Source organism: Caenorhabditis elegans, chromosome V (assembly GCF_000002985.6).
Source record: "Caenorhabditis elegans chromosome V".
Classification (NCBI taxonomy): domain Eukaryota; kingdom Metazoa; phylum Nematoda; class Chromadorea; order Rhabditida; family Rhabditidae; genus Caenorhabditis; species Caenorhabditis elegans.
This window is the reverse complement of record NC_003283.11, coordinates 14,545,918-14,564,729: the sequence shown is the minus strand read 5'-3', so window position 1 is coordinate 14,564,729 and position 18,812 is coordinate 14,545,918. Positions and strand designations below refer to the sequence as shown.

At 33.6% G+C, this 18,812-nt stretch overlaps 5 protein-coding genes across 6 annotated transcripts; 2 read left to right on the top strand and 3 right to left on the bottom strand.

The window, feature by feature from the left end:
• Positions 1-90: 90 nt before the first annotated feature.
• C53A5.11 (Kelch-like protein 10) lies at positions 91-1,841 on the bottom strand (the record flags this gene model as incomplete). The annotated part of the gene is made up of 5 exons (NM_074206.2): positions 91-458; positions 507-711; positions 758-969; positions 1,430-1,781; positions 1,830-1,841. The coding sequence occupies 5 exons, from the start codon at positions 1,839-1,841 to the stop codon at positions 91-93; spliced, it is 1,149 nt and encodes a 382-aa protein (NP_506607.2).
• Positions 1,842-3,436: 1,595 nt separating this feature from the next.
• On the bottom strand, positions 3,437-5,118 carry srt-32 (Serpentine Receptor, class T; the record flags this gene model as incomplete). The annotated part of the gene is made up of 4 exons (NM_074205.2): positions 3,437-3,517; positions 3,566-3,778; positions 4,018-4,684; positions 5,063-5,118. The coding sequence occupies 4 exons, from the start codon at positions 5,116-5,118 to the stop codon at positions 3,437-3,439; spliced, it is 1,017 nt and encodes a 338-aa protein (NP_506606.2).
• A 754-nt stretch (positions 5,119-5,872) lies between these two features.
• C53A5.9 (Kelch repeat protein) lies at positions 5,873-7,764 on the top strand. Its single transcript, NM_074204.5, has 5 exons — positions 5,873-6,055; positions 6,101-6,503; positions 6,725-6,936; positions 6,994-7,195; positions 7,244-7,764. Exons 1-5 carry the CDS (start codon positions 5,984-5,986, stop codon positions 7,690-7,692), a joined length of 1,338 nt encoding a protein of 445 aa, NP_506605.2. The 5' UTR covers positions 5,873-5,983; the 3' UTR covers positions 7,693-7,764.
• Positions 7,765-8,442: 678 nt separating this feature from the next.
• srg-47 (Serpentine receptor class gamma-47) lies at positions 8,443-9,750 on the top strand (the record flags this gene model as incomplete). Its single annotated transcript, NM_074203.2, has 5 exons — positions 8,443-8,628; positions 8,676-8,891; positions 8,942-9,185; positions 9,425-9,606; positions 9,649-9,750. The coding sequence occupies 5 exons, from the start codon at positions 8,443-8,445 to the stop codon at positions 9,748-9,750; spliced, it is 930 nt and encodes a 309-aa protein (NP_506604.2).
• Positions 9,751-9,873: 123 nt separating this feature from the next.
• Positions 9,874-17,861, bottom strand: C53A5.13 (Fibronectin type-III domain-containing protein; the record flags this gene model as incomplete). Of its 2 annotated transcripts, NM_001269669.3 has the most annotated exons (12): positions 9,874-10,429; positions 10,473-10,759; positions 11,450-11,605; positions 11,962-12,293; positions 13,404-13,508; positions 14,543-14,770; positions 14,817-15,101; positions 15,145-15,272; positions 16,954-17,005; positions 17,329-17,447; positions 17,545-17,691; positions 17,738-17,861. In NM_001269669.3, 12 exons carry the CDS (start codon positions 17,787-17,789, stop codon positions 10,275-10,277), a joined length of 2,046 nt encoding a protein of 681 aa, NP_001256598.1. The 2 variants fall into 2 exon arrangements, with proteins under 2 accessions (NP_001256598.1, NP_001256599.1); NM_001269670.3 differs by lacking the exon at positions 17,738-17,861 and having other exon boundaries at positions 10,275-10,429; positions 17,545-17,551.
• Between the last annotated feature and the right edge of the window lie 951 nt (positions 17,862-18,812).

Genomic DNA, 18,812 nt, shown 5'->3' with positions numbered 1-18,812 from the left:
TTACTCAATTTATGCTTCGGAACAATTATAGCAAGACCAAAAATGAAAACGCAATGTTTTTTATCATAATTCTGTTTGAGAACATCTGTATTAAGAAGTCGCCCATGTCAAAGTCTGTGGATCAAACCTCTCCGTCTCTTTAATAAGATCCCAGTCATGAGAACATCCACGAATTGCATAGATTGCTTCATTCGTAGCATGAAGCTTAAAATACTTTCTTCCCGTATTCATCGATGGCTCATCTTTCCATGTATTTGTCAATGGATCGTAACTTTGAAAGGTTTTTAATGTGTTGCAAGGGGTGTTCCATCCACCAGCCACATAGATTCTTCCACGGAATACACATGCACCAAAACCTGCACGTCCAACCATATTACCACAAACCTCAAACTTGTCTTTCGAATCTGATAATTTCTCAATAGTCTCTTCATAATCTTTTCCATTGAAGCCGCCAAGCACTGAACCATGATTAATTAAGAGAAGGTTGAATTCTTGCTAGAACTTACCAAAAAGTTGTCCATAAAATGATACAACTGATGCATCGGCGCGACGGTTATTTAATGATGGGCCTGTGGTCCAGTCTCCTCCAGTTTTAATATCATAAATCTCAACTGAACTCATATATGTCGCATCGTATCCTCCCACTGCGTAAATTGCGTCCTCATGAATACATGCAGATGTCCGAGTTCGTCCATGCATTAGCCTTGTACACTGTAAAGCTTTTTGCTCATTAAATTCACTAGCTAAATAAACAAACCTCTACACGAATACCCTTCTCTTTATCAAACATCTCTACACGATTCAAATATGTTCCATTATTCATTCCTCCGATTATAAAAACTTTCGTTGAACTGGATACCACTGCGTAATGGGATTTTGGATTAGGAAGTCTTCCAATAGGCATGAAGCTCATTGTATCAGGTTTGAAGTATCCAATGAAAAGTGGCTCGCGGGAATTTTGTTTTCGATCTGAAAAAGAGAGAAGATAGACAATTAACTTGCGCTATTTCCATCCGGATGCGCGCACGGCGATTCTCAAACGGCCGTGATACGCGGATCGTGCGGTCTTCTATCACGATCGGCTCATTGTGGCCACTGAAGTATTTTGTGCAAATTGCAAATTAACTATATACATAGTATGATATAACCTGACCGCTGAAGCATTTTGTGCATATTGCAAATTAACTATATACATATGTAGTATGATATAACATTCAAAGCTTCAGCGATGCCTCCTTGAAAACTTGCGGTACAAGATATCCTAATTACAACGAAACATCTAAATTTGTCCTTTAGCAATGGATTTGAAAATTCCAGTATATTTTAAATTGTGAAATATACAGAAGTTAGCTAGCGATGTATGCATAATGTCTCACAATCAGTGTCAGAATCAGACATTTTGTTATTAACATACAAAGAGAAATCTTACCTGCTACCAAAATTGGATCCATATTCAGCACACCATCATCAACCATAAAAATTTGTTCTTTGGAATTCAAAGTATTAATATAGTTCTTCAATTTTGTATCAGCAACTTCCATCAATGAAGTAATATCATGAATCATTGTGATGCATTTTAAATTATCTTTTCCTTCGTATAATTCAAAACTTAATATTCCAAAAAACATTTGCAAAGTTTGAATCAGATTTTCGGTAGTGTTTCTGAACTGATTTCTCATTTCTATTGCTTTTGGATGCTGTGTTTCTTCTGATTGTGAGTCACTGTGGTAATCAAACTCTGATGCACCAGATTCTCGATCTGATTCTGAATCTGAAAATATCTGAAATCGAAAAATTATGAACATATAAATAAATTAGCATTGTCTCACGTGATTCGTCATTTTTTCGACACCAATAATTCCTTGCCTGTGACGAGGAATGCCAAGAGAAGTTATCTGAAAATCAAACGTTTGAGAAAAAATTAGTTTAACAAAACTAAAAGTGAAAAGGAAAACTACAGAATAAGGATAAAGCCTACGGTACAAGCTTTCTTCTTTTATTCTACTTTGATCTATGCTGCGTTGCTTTATAAGTGTGTATTTACTCAACAACTCAAAAAAATTTCAAAGCATTACTGAGGAATCTTTTAGCGCCGAGAAAGCGGAGATGACAAATCTTGCTAACATTAAATTTATATAGAATTTTGTATTCATTTCATGATTCATCGAGTTTGTCTGATTATGTATCTTCTCGTTTAGTGAAGAGCAATAAAAACAGTTTGTTATTTGCTTTTATGATGCTATAATTTCAAAATAACGTAGTAAAGTATTCAAGAACTATTTGGAAATTTCTAATTTGCATCCAAAACTATATCAATTTTGACTGACAGACGCCAAAAAAAACTAATCTTCTGTGACTTTATTTTATTTTGATTCCATTTCAATTGTTTGTATTAATAATAAACATTGTAATTCTTTGAACCCGCAGAGATGCTCAAAATTAACCAAAAAAAATCGATTTTTTTTGAAAACTAGTCAACTTACCAAAACTTTGACTGAAAAATTTTAAAACCGTAAAACTCTTTACAAATAGAGCGTGTTGTTTTGACTGCCAAAAGTTATTAACGTTAGACGAAATCCCGAGAATCCACTTTTAAGGTAAAATGTTTTTTACCTTAAAAGAGAATAAAAACTGAAAAAAAATGAGTAAATCAAATAATGGTCCGATAATATAGAATCGGAATACTCTTTGCTGAAAGAACCTGTATTTTTATCGAAAGAAAAATGAGGAATCGTATTATCAATGTGATACTGTAATTGACACATAGAAATTCCTATCCAGTTTTAGAAATGGTATTTCATATTGAAAGTTATTAGGAAATTATTTTTTATGTCATCTTGACTGAAGACTTCACAGAGGCACAAGTCTTCCTAGATCTCAGAAATATATCCTGAAAAAGCGATTTAAAGCTGAAGGTGGAATGAAGAGTGGAATGAGTGAAAAGGCGTTTTCATGACGTCACACGTAGAATTGATTTCCACTCAGTTAACTCACAAAAAGTCGTTCAATTTTTGATAAAAACTTTGCTTGGAATTTTTTTTTGCTGAATGTGGTTCAGGTACACGTCACCAAATATTCCTCACTGTAAACCTGAAATTGTTTCCTCTTGCTCATCTTTTTTTTACGGTTAGAAATATAATTTTCATGAGTTCTAAAACGATCAAAGTATAAACATTACATTCTGCAATATGAAAGTGGTGATTACAGTAACTTTATCATTTATCTGAGGAACTAAGGTATTTGATTTTGCAACAATATGTATTGCTAATCGTAATTTTTAATCACTTCTCTCCCTATTTGAACTATTTGTGCAGACATTGCTGGTTTAATATAAATGTACTTGCTATAAATAAAAAAACATCTGAAGCTTTGAATTTGTTTTATTCTATTTTAACGAATTAAAAACGAATAAATTGTAGATTTTACCGGTTGTCGTTCAATTCACATTACGATTTCCCACTTGGACAACAAGAGCTGCTGAAGTTTTTGACACAACTGAAGTTTTTCCGAATGCGAACTTAAAATTTTGAAAGATTGCATCGAATAGTTTATAAATAATTCTCACCGTTAGCCCCAATTTCAGGAGTACCCCATTTCTGATTGTTTTATTAAGTGTTAAATATATGAATACTGGCGATGCACTTCCCATTTGCCAAGTGAATTGACCAAATAGTATAATTGAGAATGGGACTTCCACATAGTTCATAATTACGTAAATCATAGATGCAGAAAAATTGACAGCGCATATCATTGCTGATTGGAAAAATATTTGGAGACTCTGAAATTACAGTAAACTTTGTTAATATATCTAAAACTTGGTTTCAAGTCATTGGAAGCGGGCGACATCAGGCGAGTAGCGGGCGACTAAAGATCTGGGGCCGCGCTTGTTCTTCGCCCGCTCTTCCCCGAGGCCGTCATTATTCTCTCACTGTTTTCCGAAACTACCCGATTGTGGCTTTTTGTTCTCACGGAAAACGGGAAGTGTCACCACAATGAGAATAGATTTCTAATCTTTACCATTTTTCGGGTTTGGGAACTTGTTTTCGTGTTTTTTGTCTTAGCTCCAAGAGCACAACAGAAGAACATATACAGGCAACACGTCGTAATTACAATTAGAAAATTGTTGAATAAAACTGGAATATTATTGTATTCTGCACTTCTTCCTTCAAATATCAAGGGATCAAAAAACCATGAATGAAATTTTGATGTAAACACGATTGGTGGATTGAAAATCAAGAAATATGACGCATAACCAAATGGGATGATTAGGATCAAAAAAGTTCGATTTCCATCGAACAAAATATTTTTAATGCGATTAAATGATAAATCCAATAATCGATTGATAACTAAAATCATGGCAGTTAGGCAAGAGCCGGTCCATGTGCATTTTGCAGTGCATCCGGAAATGTAGATTAAATTTGGATACGTACAAAATACGGCGCCCTGGAATGTTAAAAAACCAGTCATCAGGCAGCTGAAAATAACAGCAACAAAGTCTATTAATGCCAGAAACACCATAATTTTGTAGCACGACATTGAGAAATTCTTCTTCTCGAGCATCACAACTATCAATGGAATGTAGAGTATTTCGATGAGCATGCCAAATGTGAATTCTGTAGCACCGAAGATTGGACGAGAAACACCATCCTTTTCAGACCACTGCTCGGGAGTTAAAGGGATATGACTGAAAAAAATTGCAGAACCGTTTAATATGTCCAAGTTTATATCAAGGGAATACATAAATCTTCAAGATTTTCAGAAAAGAACAACATGTCGTAAAGCCTGGATTTTGTCGCGTTTCTACTTGAAATAGATTGAGCAGAAATTTAGGTTAGAGTATAATGCTACAAAACAAAATTTCTGAACCAGATCTTTTTGTGAAAATTGTGTTAATAGGATTTTTAAAAATCAAAAAAATATTGTCAGAGAAAAAATTGGGATACTGCTCTCAATTAATTATTGGCAGAATCTGCATAGGCTACTTTTTCAGAAAAAATTTCGGCATTCATATTTTTCAAATTTTGTCGCTGCGCCTTTCTTACAATATTTAAATAAAATTTACCTGCAATTATACAACGGAATCGACGTTGCGGAACCAAATTCGATGAAACGATTCATATTTCTCACTTCAGAGCAGGAAGAACAACTACAACAAAAACTTCCACTATTTGCTTTTTATATGAGTTCTCACCGGCTAATTAAAAAATCTTTTTGACGAGTAAAATTCAAAACAAACACGATATAGAAAATGAATCATAAATCACTAGACTGCCTCTGTTTTGTTCTCTGTGCATATCGGCTTGACAGAAAAAATTCAATGAATTTAAAAAATCAAAAACCGTTCTACCATTGATGCATTTTTCTTATAAGAGCTGTTACCAAGAATTCAATTATTTATTTTTTTAACTGCCATTTCTTACTTTTCATTTCTATGTTTAACTTTCATTTTAAAAGTGGTTACTACATTTCCTGCTCCATAAACCTATTTAATAAAATATAATGAGTTCCCTCTGGAACCAGCTAAAAATCCACTCCATTGGAACCTAGCAAGTTCTATTTCGGCATAGTTCTGGATTAAAAATGTTTGATTCTATTAAAATTTCTACAAAAATACATAGATACTTATATATTCCTTTGCCAATAAACTTATCAGTTCGTACAATTTTCCTTAGTTGTCCTTTGCTCACTCTTAATAGTGTTCCTCACTCTTATCTATGCATATTGTCATTTAGTACGTTTTTGCCTGCCACCTATTGTGTTTAATGTATTCTGTATATTTGAGAAACGCAGAGAAACCTGGAGCAACTAAGAATGAGCAAGGGACAACCTACTCCTTCTTGGTTCCTCAGTCAGAAGGGTCTTTGCACTTCTCATAAAATTTGCAAACTCTCTCGTGAATAAAATTTGTTAATCAATTGTGAATTTCTATATTTTTTGATTCCAATTTCATAAGATTCCAGGCTGTTTTAGTTATTTCATCGTCATGGATTTTCTCTCATCAGTTATATTGCCTTCACACACAAAAAATGCATCTCAGTCGGTTACTGCTCTTGATGTAAGTTTTTGATATACCGTTGAAAACTTTTTACATAACTTTAAGGAATTGAAAACTCCATCATCCGAGGTAGCAGATGCGTGGGACGTTTGTGATCAACCTTTGGAATACCAAGATGCTCAATTTTCTGAGAGTGAGATGGAAACTCAAATGAAAGAGCTGGAAGATTGCTCAATTGAAGCCAGTAGAGTATTCCTTGAAAACTTGCAAAAATCGTTCAAATTGATGAAATTGCTCCAATTGACCCAATCTCTAAATCCTCAAGAAAGTTCATACAATCGAAAAATAATTTCCACTGAAATGAAAAAAATCAATGATACCGTATCACAGCTGAAGTATGCTGGTAAACGTATAGAGATGATAAATGAACACTTGGAGAAACACAGATTCACTGGAAAAGATGGGGACGCTTTTTTGGAACCAAATATGGATCCAGTTTTAATAGCAGGTAAAACATTTTGCGATCTCAAATGTTGGCAAGTAGGCCAGGCACGTAGGTAGGAAAAGGCATTTGGAAGTTGGCTATTGCTCGCAACTAGCTCTCTGTCGCCCGCTATTGCCCAAAGTTATTAGATATTGCTCACAACTGACCGCGTTCGTGTGACAACTTTCTATTAGAGCGTTTCAGTTAGATAAATATTAATTTTGAAATCCTTTGGCTTTTTTCAGATCAAGCACAATCAGCACACAAGCCTCTTCTTATCGGATCTTTTGATCCAAAAACTCAGAAATACAAACCTATTGGGAGATTACCGGATCCCAGGGCTAACTTTGCAGTGGCTTCTTCAAAGACAAACCTTTATGTAATTGGAGGAACGCACAACGGACAATTTCTCAATAAATTTGAGTATTACAATCAGAAGAAGAACGCTAGATGTATGGTTAGTAATTTTTTAAGCGTTGGTTTTGAAGTTTTGAAAATTTTAAAAGTTTTACAGGGTGCAAATTTGAATCATAAACGTACAAAACCAGCTGCTGGTTTTCATAACGGAGCATTGTATGTTGTCGGAGGATACGATTCAATTTATTTGAGCTCGGTTGAACTGTATGATTTGGAAGAGGGAACATGGAAAAATGGACCGTCATTGAATAATTGTCGTGCAAATGCGGCAGTTGTTGCGTGCTATGGAGAGATATTTGGTATAAAATTAAAGCGAAAATTAGTTTTTGATAATTTGACTATTTCAGTTCTCGGTGGATTTAATGGAAAGAGCAATGAAGAGTCGATTGAGAAGATTTCAGCTTCAGGAAACGAGTTTGAAATTTTTGGCGAAATGGAAGGAGGTAGATCCGGATTTGGAGCATGTGTGTTCCAAGGAAGAATCTATATTGCTGGTGGATGGAGTAACACAAGAAATACATTGAAATCAGTGAGAAGCTACGACCCCTATACAAAAACCTGGAGAGATGAACCATCGATGAAAAACGCTAGGAAAGCATTCACTCTTCATGCAACAAATGAAGCAATTTACGCAATTCGAGGATATGATGAAGAATCTGCTTTACTCGATCAAATTGAACGTTTTGATCCAAAGAAACTTAAATGGAGTATTGTGCCTTCAAAGCCACACGTCCCACCAACTAGTTATAACTATGAAAAATATTATGCAGAAATGTCAGATAATTATTCTAAATAATCAGTTTAAATTTTTTATAGCAATTTGAATAGTGAAATATGCAATTATTGAAATAAAATTTGATTAAAAAAACGTTTGATTTTTGCGTGATAACAATGAAAACGAAAACACAAAAAATGAAAGGAAAACAGTTGGTATTTACTAAGCAAGCGTAAAAAGAGAGAGAGAGCGCACAATCAGCGAACAGTGAATTTCTTGGGAATCTGCTACAGCGTGAACAGCCCTTATAAGAGGAACGACGAGTTTTTTATTATATATTTCCAGACCACGTAAGCCAATAACCCGTTTTGGGAAGCGTTACATTAGGTACTAAATGTTTCATTATATAATAAATCCAGGTTTAAAAAGAATTCAGAGTTTCATAAACATTAGTTTCTACATCAAACGAACAAATCTGTATAATTTACCATCTGTAGCAACCGAGATCATGGTAAGACCCACTCGGATTCATTTTTCGGGCATGTTTTCCGGCTATGAATATATATATATATATAATATATATAAAGGCATATAGGTATGAAACCCTCTTACCCTTTCTGTTTGATTTTTATAATATAGCCAAGCAGACTATTTTCTATCGAAAACTCAAAAACGTTGGAGGCTTCAGTTATCAGAGTCTCTTGGGACTTCCTAATGAGAGAATAGGCGTGACTTATTGGCATTTAATCATGAGTAGTCATATGAGCGTTTATTACTAAAATAGACATTCAACACATTTGATTTTTTGATAATCTTTTCTTCGAATTAAAAATGTCTGAAATTTTAATCGTTCCGTTAAAAGAGAAAATGAGCGAACGAACCTTATGGCTCACTATTGTTCAAATGTTTTACGGAACAATCACAGTGGTTTTCATGTTAATATTACTTTTTCTTTTCCAGTTCTCAAAAAAGTTCAGTTATTCTTTTTACCGAATTCTACAACTCGATCTGATAACGGTAATACATTTGAAATATCTAAAACTACTTTAAAAGTACACTTTCAGAACATATTATGCAATTTGAACAGTCTATTTTCTGTAAGATTTCAAAACCATTTAATGTTTTTACCAGTTTTGGAATTCTTGGAGAACTCGATTCCAGGATTTTTATCGATATCGTCTCGTGGAAAATTTTTATTTTTCCATTTACAGTTTTTCACAGCACTGTCAATGAATATTCATAGAATATCATCTGTAACACATCCTGTTGGTCATGGAGAGGTTTGTCAGTCTCCTACTATGTAGGATAACTTTAATGAAAACAATTTCAGTTCTGGACAAAATATTTCAAATTATATTATGTGATACTATGTGGTATAAGCATTTTCTTCACTTCGGTTTTACCGTTAGAATCACATAGGATTGAAATGGAAAATGGTACTCTTATAGAGATAAGTAATCACAGCATGACGACTTGGACATTGAACATATATGCTATTTATTCATCAGTTTACTTTATAATTCTACTTTTAGTTGGCATTATATCAATATTTTACATCAGTCGAAAAGTTGAACGTAAGTTTCGAATGCTAAAAAATTACGGTAGAGTTTTTGTCAAATTTTTAACCGAGACGAAGGAACGAAATAATTTGGGAAAAAAGTTGGCAAATCTCGGGCAAAGCTTACTGTTAGGTAAGGTATTGGTAGCAATTTGCCGAGTTAATAAAATATCGGTTATTGCCAGAAACTGTTTGAACAACTTCTGTAGAAAAATATGAACTTGGCGGATTTATTTTATATTTCAACTATTTCAGAAGTCTCAACAAGAAGCCGGGAAGTTGCAAGAAAATTGTCACTTATAACTCTTGTCTATGGATTCCTCTATTCTGGAATTCTTCTATGGAGCATTTTAATGGCTCTTAATCGTTATTTTCAATTCTGTCCTCCATCATTTGGATATATCTTTAACATGTCTTTAGGAATCTCGTCTGATTTGGTTAGTAGCATGTAATTGACATCTAAAAACGATACACTTCAGATCACCCTATCACTTCCTTATATCTTGTTGATCTTTGATGTTGGCATTCGAAAGTTATTCTGTAGAAAACGAAGAAAAGTTGGAGCTATGAATGTTCCGTAAAATTATTTCTGTTAGGCATCTAAGTAATATATGCAAATAAATTGTTTTCTTAACTTTCTGGTTGAACTGAATATGTTTTCAAAGACTCATACAATTTCCTGGTTTCTTTCAAAACTATCTTTCTGTCCCATCTAATTTATTCGATAAATTCAAGCAGTTTCGAAACGCTCGAAAAAAAATTAAACGGTCAAAAATACATTCTTAAATTTTTGCTATGAAAACGTCACTTGACATGCAGTCGTTTCTTCCTAATTTAACACAGACACAAAATGATAGTCCCGTGATCTTTCCATAAAACTAATTAATTGAATAATGGAATACGTCAAACGCATGACGCAGATTGTAACAAAACTCTTTGAAAAAGATTACAAGTGCTTTAAAATTTCGTTTTTAGTTTGAACTCAAATACAAACTAATTGTATAAAAACCACCAAAAGTGCAGTTTATCCAAGATTTGGAAAGCAACGAGCATGTTAATATAAAATTGTTTTCCAGAACAAGTTTTGAATATTTTCAAGAGTTATTTATTCATGCTCTCGAAACCGCATTCTTTCTTCCATATCAGCTGCGTTGAATTCTCGTCGTTCAATTTTTCGATATTCCCGACACGTGGAAATTGTATTCGGTGAATCACTTCGATAGTACATCAGAGCAGACTCTTTCACACCCGGACGGTCTTCTGAAAAAAAGATATTTTTCAATCATGACCTGAATTAACTCACGACATGAATTTCTCAAAAAACAGAATACCAGCAGACACATCAAAAATATGACAAGAATAAGAATCAAAAATCCAGCCGAAACGAGAACAATAGGAATTTGAGTGAAAACCTCTGAAATTGACATATCACACTTGAATGTTCCTTGTTCATTAAATCCACAAGTTTTCAAATGCGGCTCAATCATTTCATTTTCACTTTGTGTAACTGGAATCAACGTCCATCGCGGATCAATTTCGGTTCGGAGAGGATAATTTAAGTAGCCACCGTAGATTTTGCCATCGCCGATTCTGAAATGTAAATGCTCGGTTAAAAAAAAAGCTCTGACAATGAAACTCCAATCATTTTTTACCTAGGAGCATAAAGTTAGATAAAGTGACATAACTCACGACTTTTGAAATAGTTCAACTTTAACAAAAACAGGCATAAATACATATAAGAGCGGAGTAAAAAGTGGGGAAATATTATAGTTTAAATTTCTTCTGCATATTTTGTTTAAAATTCTTTTTTTTTTGGTAATGTATTTTTAGTTGTTCTATTCAACTCATTTTTAATGTATTTCGAGAATGAAATTCCTTTACATATTTCTGTTCATTTTTGGTGTTCTATAGGTTTTTTTTTTTGATTTTCAACTGAATTTATACAGTGTTTTTTTAGTTTGTCTAATGAAAAAAAACGAATAAAAAACTTTCAAGTAAACTTATATATTTTTTAAAGTTTCAAATATTTTTTTTTAAGTTAAACCAAGTTTTAAAACAATAGTACTTTTCTAGAATAACACAGGGTCCTTTCCATTAAACTTTTTTTTCTTGGACAATTATCTAGGGCCAGAATTTTTGGAATGTGTCACTAATTGTACATTTTATCTATCTATTTTAATTGGCAACCAAAATCAATTTTTGCGAGTTATAGCACACGGTCTAGCCACTATGATTGAACAACTCACTCAATTTGAGCTTTCCTGTTAGCCTAGTACTCACCTAAAGTCTCCATGATTTTTTACTTCTTCTGGGGTCAACGCAGCTGTAATGTAGTATGGAACATGGTCGGCTTCGGAGGTGGTTCTATCGGCCAATTTAGTGATATCAATCGGAGCCAAGTCATATGGGCGACTATCGACAACGACCATGTATCTCCTGAAATTGTCTTGAAATAGGATAATACATACCTAGTTCCTTTCTGGTTTCAAGCGTAAAATAAAACAAAAAATGATAAAATGATAGCGATAAATATTGATTGTTTATTTGTTAATCTTCACTATGTGCTAAAAATTTCAGCGTTAAAGCTTATTACAAATTTAAGCTACACCATTGGACGATGTTCAAAAATGCCTTAAAAGATATATGTTTGGTTTTGCTATCCAATAAAACAAATTTATAATGTTGCAACCTAACATTTTATTTTTATGAGAAACTTCAGTAGAAGCTGATTGTGAAAGTAGGCATAAAAATGTGAAGTGCCTAAAAATGTTGAAAGCTCGTAAAAAAATTACCAAACATCTGCAATCTGTGGCACTTTTGCACTTTGTACATCAATATCTCTTTGCCTTGTGTAATCCCCAAGATGACCAACTAGGTCACTGGGTGGATGTATCGAACAAACTCTTTCCAGTAGATTCCATTGTCTGAGGGTTACCGGTGACCATCTGTTCCACACATTGTCTACTTTTGCGCGAATTTCAAATTTGTACTCGCGTGGGCGATGGGGAAGATTGAAAATTAGAGCGCATTTCCACTGACATTCAAACTTTGGGCATTTGAGATTGGAATCCGTGAGTTCATTGGTTATTTGCGATGAATTTCTGTCCTTGAGTGTGTATTTGATCTGCAAAGTGAAGCACATGTGGTTCGGAAAAAATGATGCATCACAAACTGAATCGTGTTACTTTTTCTTCCCGGTTAAATTATATTTCCCCATGTATAATATCTCCCCACACTTGATCTCTCAAACTATTTTACGGTTTAAAGGATCCACTTTACCATTCACTTATCATAAAACATGTCACAAGTATGGGACATGGTGTTTACCCTTATTTCGAATCAAGAACTTTCGGAGTGATCAGAAATTTTTGTAAACGCTGAAATTTTCTCGTGGCGAGACAAGTAGTGTTTCAGCTAATAAAATCATGTCAACAGTCGGCCCAGCTTTTTGTATTTTTTTAACGAAAAATAGTTATTGCTTATCACAATCGACTGGCAAAAAGTTTTAAAATAGAAATGCTTGTATTTAGAAAAACTGAAAACGAAAGGGACTTTTCGAAAAGTTTGGAAACTGCTGAAGCTGCACAAAATCAGTTTAGAAAGTTATCAAGGTCACATGCTCCCAGACACAGAAAAAATCTCTAGTTTTTTTTTAATTCCTCATGATTCGTATTGACCGAATCACTGTGTCACGTCGCGAAACAATCAATTTAGAAAATCGTTCAATTTATCTTAATTAGTGATGTTATCTATGAGGAATAACAAGTGATCGATTAGGAGTATTTAACCGGAGAACAATCTGTTGAAATCTTCGCAAGTTTTTCAACACTTTAAAATAGCTCCGTTCGAAAACATTTTAAAAATTTTCTTGCAATTTTGCAAACTCTTTAAATATTTTTCCTCGGCATTTGTGCCCAAGATTGATTCAAAAAGTATTAACTTGTAGTTGGCAAACCAAGGAAAAAAATTAGACAAGGTTTGGTTTACTTTAGGCAACACCCAAGTTTGAACCAAGTCTTGCCAAATTTTAACCCAAACTTTTTCAACATTTGAAATGGTTTTCTCATTCTTTGTTGCTAGGGTCCCATGTATTTAAAAGTAAATTTCTCATGGTAATTTAAACCCCTCAAAGCTTGTCATCAAGTTCTTACTACATATTAGCAATGGGCTACATAAAAAAAGGCATCGTCAGACTGAAAACAACATTTTTTCTCGATTTTATTGTGCATTTTACCTGATATGTAATATTTCGTCCTGCAAGTTTCAAAGGCTGAAAAACGATCGATACTGCAAAATCCGTTTCAACAACAATTCTAGCTTCCGCAACTCCGTATTCCCCCTGAAATTGTAAATTGACTTTAACTTAATTTATACAAAAAGCTAACCCAATAGAGAACACTTGCACTTGAAACGAAATCTCAGGCATAAAACTACGATTTTTTCAGAACGCTCGAAAAGACAAAATTAAATATTTAAGCACATAAAATATGTGTCAAGTGCAAGTGCGATCTATTGGCCGAGTTTTTCTGTCAGTTAGATTTCAATTTTGAAAGCAATAACTTGAATCGCTAGTGTGTAATACAGTAAACGAGCAAACCGGTTCTACTTCCATGTGAAACTAATTTGTGCACAATCTAAATTTGAAATAATTTCCCTCTACTTCTAGGGCTGAGGGTGTGGCTCACGATGCTGATTTGTAGGTATTTTCTATATTCGCAAAGCATTTAAAATCACGGCATCGTCGCTCTCTCGACAACCTCAAGATACATAACAAAAACTATCCGGGTCTTTGCGCATTCGTTAAACATCAATCACCTAACTACAAATTGCAACAATTTTCTGATAATTAGCGTTTACAGCTGCCATAGTTACAGATATCGTAGCTAGGCCAATCAAAGAATAGGTAGGAGTGACGAGAATTTTTTTCCTTGCTCATTCTAAACTAGTATAAATGATTCGCACACTAGAAATCATTTTCTCTCTTTTGCTCTCTATTTAATTTCCATGGCTAATGGGGTTATTCAAGTAGTGTGTGAAAATTAAAAGTGTAGAAAAATTAAGTCATAACTGTATTCAAGTATATAAAACATGTATTTAAATACATTTGTGACGTCACAGATGTATTTAAATACATTTTGCTACATTACTTGAATAACCCCATAAGTGTTGTAAGCCAGAAACGGGTTATTCCATGAATATTGATATTTTGCTATTTAGTCGTTTGAAAGAAGTGTGCAAGGTATTACCGAATTCTTGATAATTTATACAACTATTTAGACACTGGATAAACTACTAAAATTCTTATGGGGATGTTTGCCGAAAATTAGGAACTACTTTTTTATCTTACTCTACTGTTATTAGGTTTAAACTTACTTGTGACATAGTAGAAAATACCGCCCAACCATGTTTCCATCTCATTTGAGTCCATTTCTTTCCTCCATTCTTAAGCTGATCATCTGATGTTGTTATAGTAATGTTGTAAGTACTTGATGGTAATAGATTATCCACAACAAACTCATGAGCTTTACCAGGTTCTCCGATTGCAGAATTTTCAATTTCCTTGGATACTCCTGTTGGAGAATGAATGGTCTTTGCTTTGATCTGAACATTGGAAATAATACAAAGAGCGGGTTTTGAGAATAGGTACCGTAAACTTCGATGTAGTCTTTGTTAACCAATTAGCTGGCCAATAAACCGTCAACGAATTCGGCGTTCTGGATCTTAACTTCAAGATGTTTGCCTCATCACTATCCAATGTAGCAAAAGCGCACCAGACTTTATTACCATAACCATAACTTGTTCCGGCCTGAACTGTCACGTTATATGCTGTCGCTGGTTTTAATCCATCAATTTGAAGTCTTGTTAGTGGAATGGGCACAGTGATTGATCTCTTGTTTGTTGAACTATTACCCGACAAATCGTATACTTTGACCTATATTATATCTACTCTTAGCAATAAGACATCTATATCAAACCAGGTGTTGTGTAATAATAAAGTGATGTCCAGCTTCAAGAACAACAGGTGGAATCCATGATACTTCAATTGATTCGTTCTTACGATCCATTAAAGTCAATTCCGATGGAGCATGTAACCATGGTAAAGCTAAAGAGCAAAAAAAAATCATTAAAAAATTTGTAGTATTTGTCTTGCTCTTTAAACTTTTTAAAAACTGCCCATTTTGAAAGTAAAATTAACTTAAACAGGTTCCGCTACAAAATGTTCCGCTAAAATTATGGACGAAATTGATGAAATTATGTCTTTTGCCATTTTGAATGCAAAACTACTAGAGGATTTCCGGTAATCGTTTTCCGGGATAGTTTAATAGCGACCCGATTCTAAGAGATGTAGCAATTTAAATAGCAATACTAATAGCAAAAATACGGTATATGTAAATGCACTATTAGTATTTATTGAGATTAGTTCAAGTATATTGCCAATAATGATTGTTACCGAAAATATTGTTTTTGGTAGTGTCAAATTGGCATTCATGACACAATCAGGAATTTATCTATGAGTACACACACTTCAAAATTTTTAATTTTAATTTTTATTAGTTTTCAAAACATTTTTTTGGGAAGCCCTAGAAATTGATTTACAAAACGAACTGTTGGCTCGTTGACTCTTCAGGATGGTATTCCTTTTTAAACTGATTTTTAACGCGATATAACGCGATCAAAAGTACATATATTTCCCTTTTGAGTTGAACTGGTCTTATTGTAATCAATCAATTTGTAATCAATTTTTTGGTTCTTTTTGGAAATACTGTTTTTGCTCTATTAGACTTATAGCCTCTTGCACCCTTATATTCTCTTCTATGAGTGTTCAAATAGAAACCTGACATCACTTTTCTTTTCTGCGTCTCTCTACATTATTGCCTCGAAGAGGGAAGAGTGAGGGGACAATGTGAGTCTTCCTCACTTTTAAATTTCGATTTTTTTTTCTTTGTTCTATACACTAAATTGAATATAATAATTCTGCGTGGCGTGTAATAACATATACCAAAAATAGAAGATATACATACATTGAGTTTTGAATCAAAATCCAATAATTAAATGCCCATGTCAACCAAATTTCCAAAAACGAACTTTAATATAACTAACTGGCGTTGCGAAATGTATCGAAACACGACTCATTACCTCATAGCACGTATTTCTTTACATGTAAATGTACTTCGTGACGTCATTGGATAAGTAGTATTTTCTTAAAATTCGCCACGGTAGAATCTATAGAATCAAGACCATTCTCGTCCAGTTTCAGAATCATTCACCGTGAAAAATCAAAGATAAAGATATTGGCAGAGTTTTTGATTTTCCTAGGATATGTAGCAAAAGACGCTATGAGAGGTAGGTGGGACGGTGATTGGTGGTTGAATGAATTTGATATTTAAGGTCTATTTATTAATCATGATGCATCTTAAAATAATAACTACTTTTAGTACGGAGCATTTAAAAATTCTTCCTCAGGTTTTTTGTTGTTGTCTCTTCCTTCTTCCTCAGGTTTTTTATTGTTTCAATTTTTGATGGGTTTTTTGTCAAGTTTAAGGTTTTTCTAACTAATAGTTGTAACATCGTCAATCTGAATTTCGAAGCTTTTGTCGAAGAAAAAATAAATATTTCAGATCTCATATGAAATCAAATTTTGTGCAGTTTGACAGTTGTTAAAGAAACTGATAAGAATGTTCTAAACGTGGCGCTGTCTAAAAAATCGATCCTGATAGCAAGTTATACTTTGCTAGGTCATTTCTGAATTAAAAATAATATTTTTCAATTAAAAAGTTCAATACCTGCTAGACTTGTTGTTGCCATGTTGCTTGCGTACCAAAGACTTGTTTCATTCTGCAAACGTTTTCAGAAGCTTCATAATTTTCATAAATAATCAACAGCTATATTTTCAAAAATGGATAAAACTACAATTGTTATTTTCTCTAAATATTTGTACTGTGAGTGAGGATTTTCAACCTATATATTTACCTTTTCGTCAAAATAATAATTGTTTTCACAATATCGTCTCTTTAATACATTATATATTTATCAAATTTTTCAGATAGCATCTCTGCCCGAAAGGAGTGGTTCTTCATTTCCGAGGACCGCCACCGCAACAACGTCGGAACTACATAATTTGATATACTTGTTCACAAGAAAGCATTCATATAGGATACCTTGAAAGCTTCCACTGATAGACGGTAAGTTGTGTTTCCAGCTAATCCAATAAATGTGTAGTCGCGCAAAAATGCATCAACCAAAACTGTTTGAGATGATTTTTCCGTTTGTTGTGAACCTGAAATCGTAAAACTCAAATTGGTAAGATAACAATTATATTGTGAGCCTATCATATATTCTATATTCTGAATGTTCAAAATGGCCAGAGCTCGTACTTCTCATAACAGTTACAACTAATCGTTGTCTTGTCACAATTTCTTCATCGGAATCATGTTTCCATCGAATTCGAATTGCGTCATTTCTAACCTCAATTACATCGACACCATCACCTTCTCGATCTTCATCGATATCGTTTTCTCCTGCTAATAATTCGAAACTATTTATAGAACTACGAGCTTATTAACTTACAAACGAGTATTAAGTACGGAATAAAAATCAGAAAGTGTATGGGAAATCGCATTCGAATTAGATTGACGTTGTGAAAACAGAAAAATTAGATTGGATGAAGAGAAAAGGAGAAATCATCGTGTGTCAAAAAGGATAATATTGATAGAATTCTTTCTTGGTCTTTGAAAACGAGAGAAGAGAAAAATAACGAAAATTTGATATCGGTAGGAGAAAGGCATTTTATCGTGTCGCAATAAAAAAAACCTTGAATACAGTAATTCAAACCTGTCCTAATTTTTAGATATCTGTAAAACGAACTGGAAATAAATGAGAAATTCTGTGAAAGGTGGATATAAAATTGCAAATTTCCAACTTTGGCTAATTTCCCTGATCGAATTTTCTCTAAATTTAGAACTGCACAAAAAAGCGAAATTAGAATATGGTGAATGGTTTCAAAATGAGCGTGGCTTCTTCATTAGGTTCAAATAAGTATTAGAAAGAGTTGGGAAATTTTGATTTCAAGCAATTTTTTAAAATCTGAGAAATTTTATATGAGGAAACAGAACATTTCAAATAATGCTAAAACAGTTACTTAAAAGCAATGATTTTCATCATTTTTTAGGATATTCTATTTCCTTTTTTAACCGTGGCAATGTCCGTATGTTTCTCTCATTCTCTTTGTCGACGGATAAACGCGCCTTGCTCATTCTTATTTTATAATATCTTCTAGTTTTCTTCCGAATTTTCGCTGTTCATTGTTTTGTTCCTGTGTTTCAAAATAAAACTATTTCAATATTGCATGTTTTCGAAATTTCTCCAATCGTCAAAATTGAATCACTTTTAAATCTATCGAATTTCTTTCGGATTCGAAATCCAAATGGGTTTTGATAAATTAATGTCAAGCTTCGCGGCCTAGAATCCTTGCGTGTGCAAATGCGCCCTTTCGAAGTATCCGGATATATCCATAAATAATATTTATTTTCCGCCGAAAATTTTCCGGATAGAAATTTATTCGCGTGCCGCACACCACTCATCCGCGCGGAAAATATCTTATTCTTATTTTATTTTAGAAAATCCTTTTGCAAAATCGAATGCG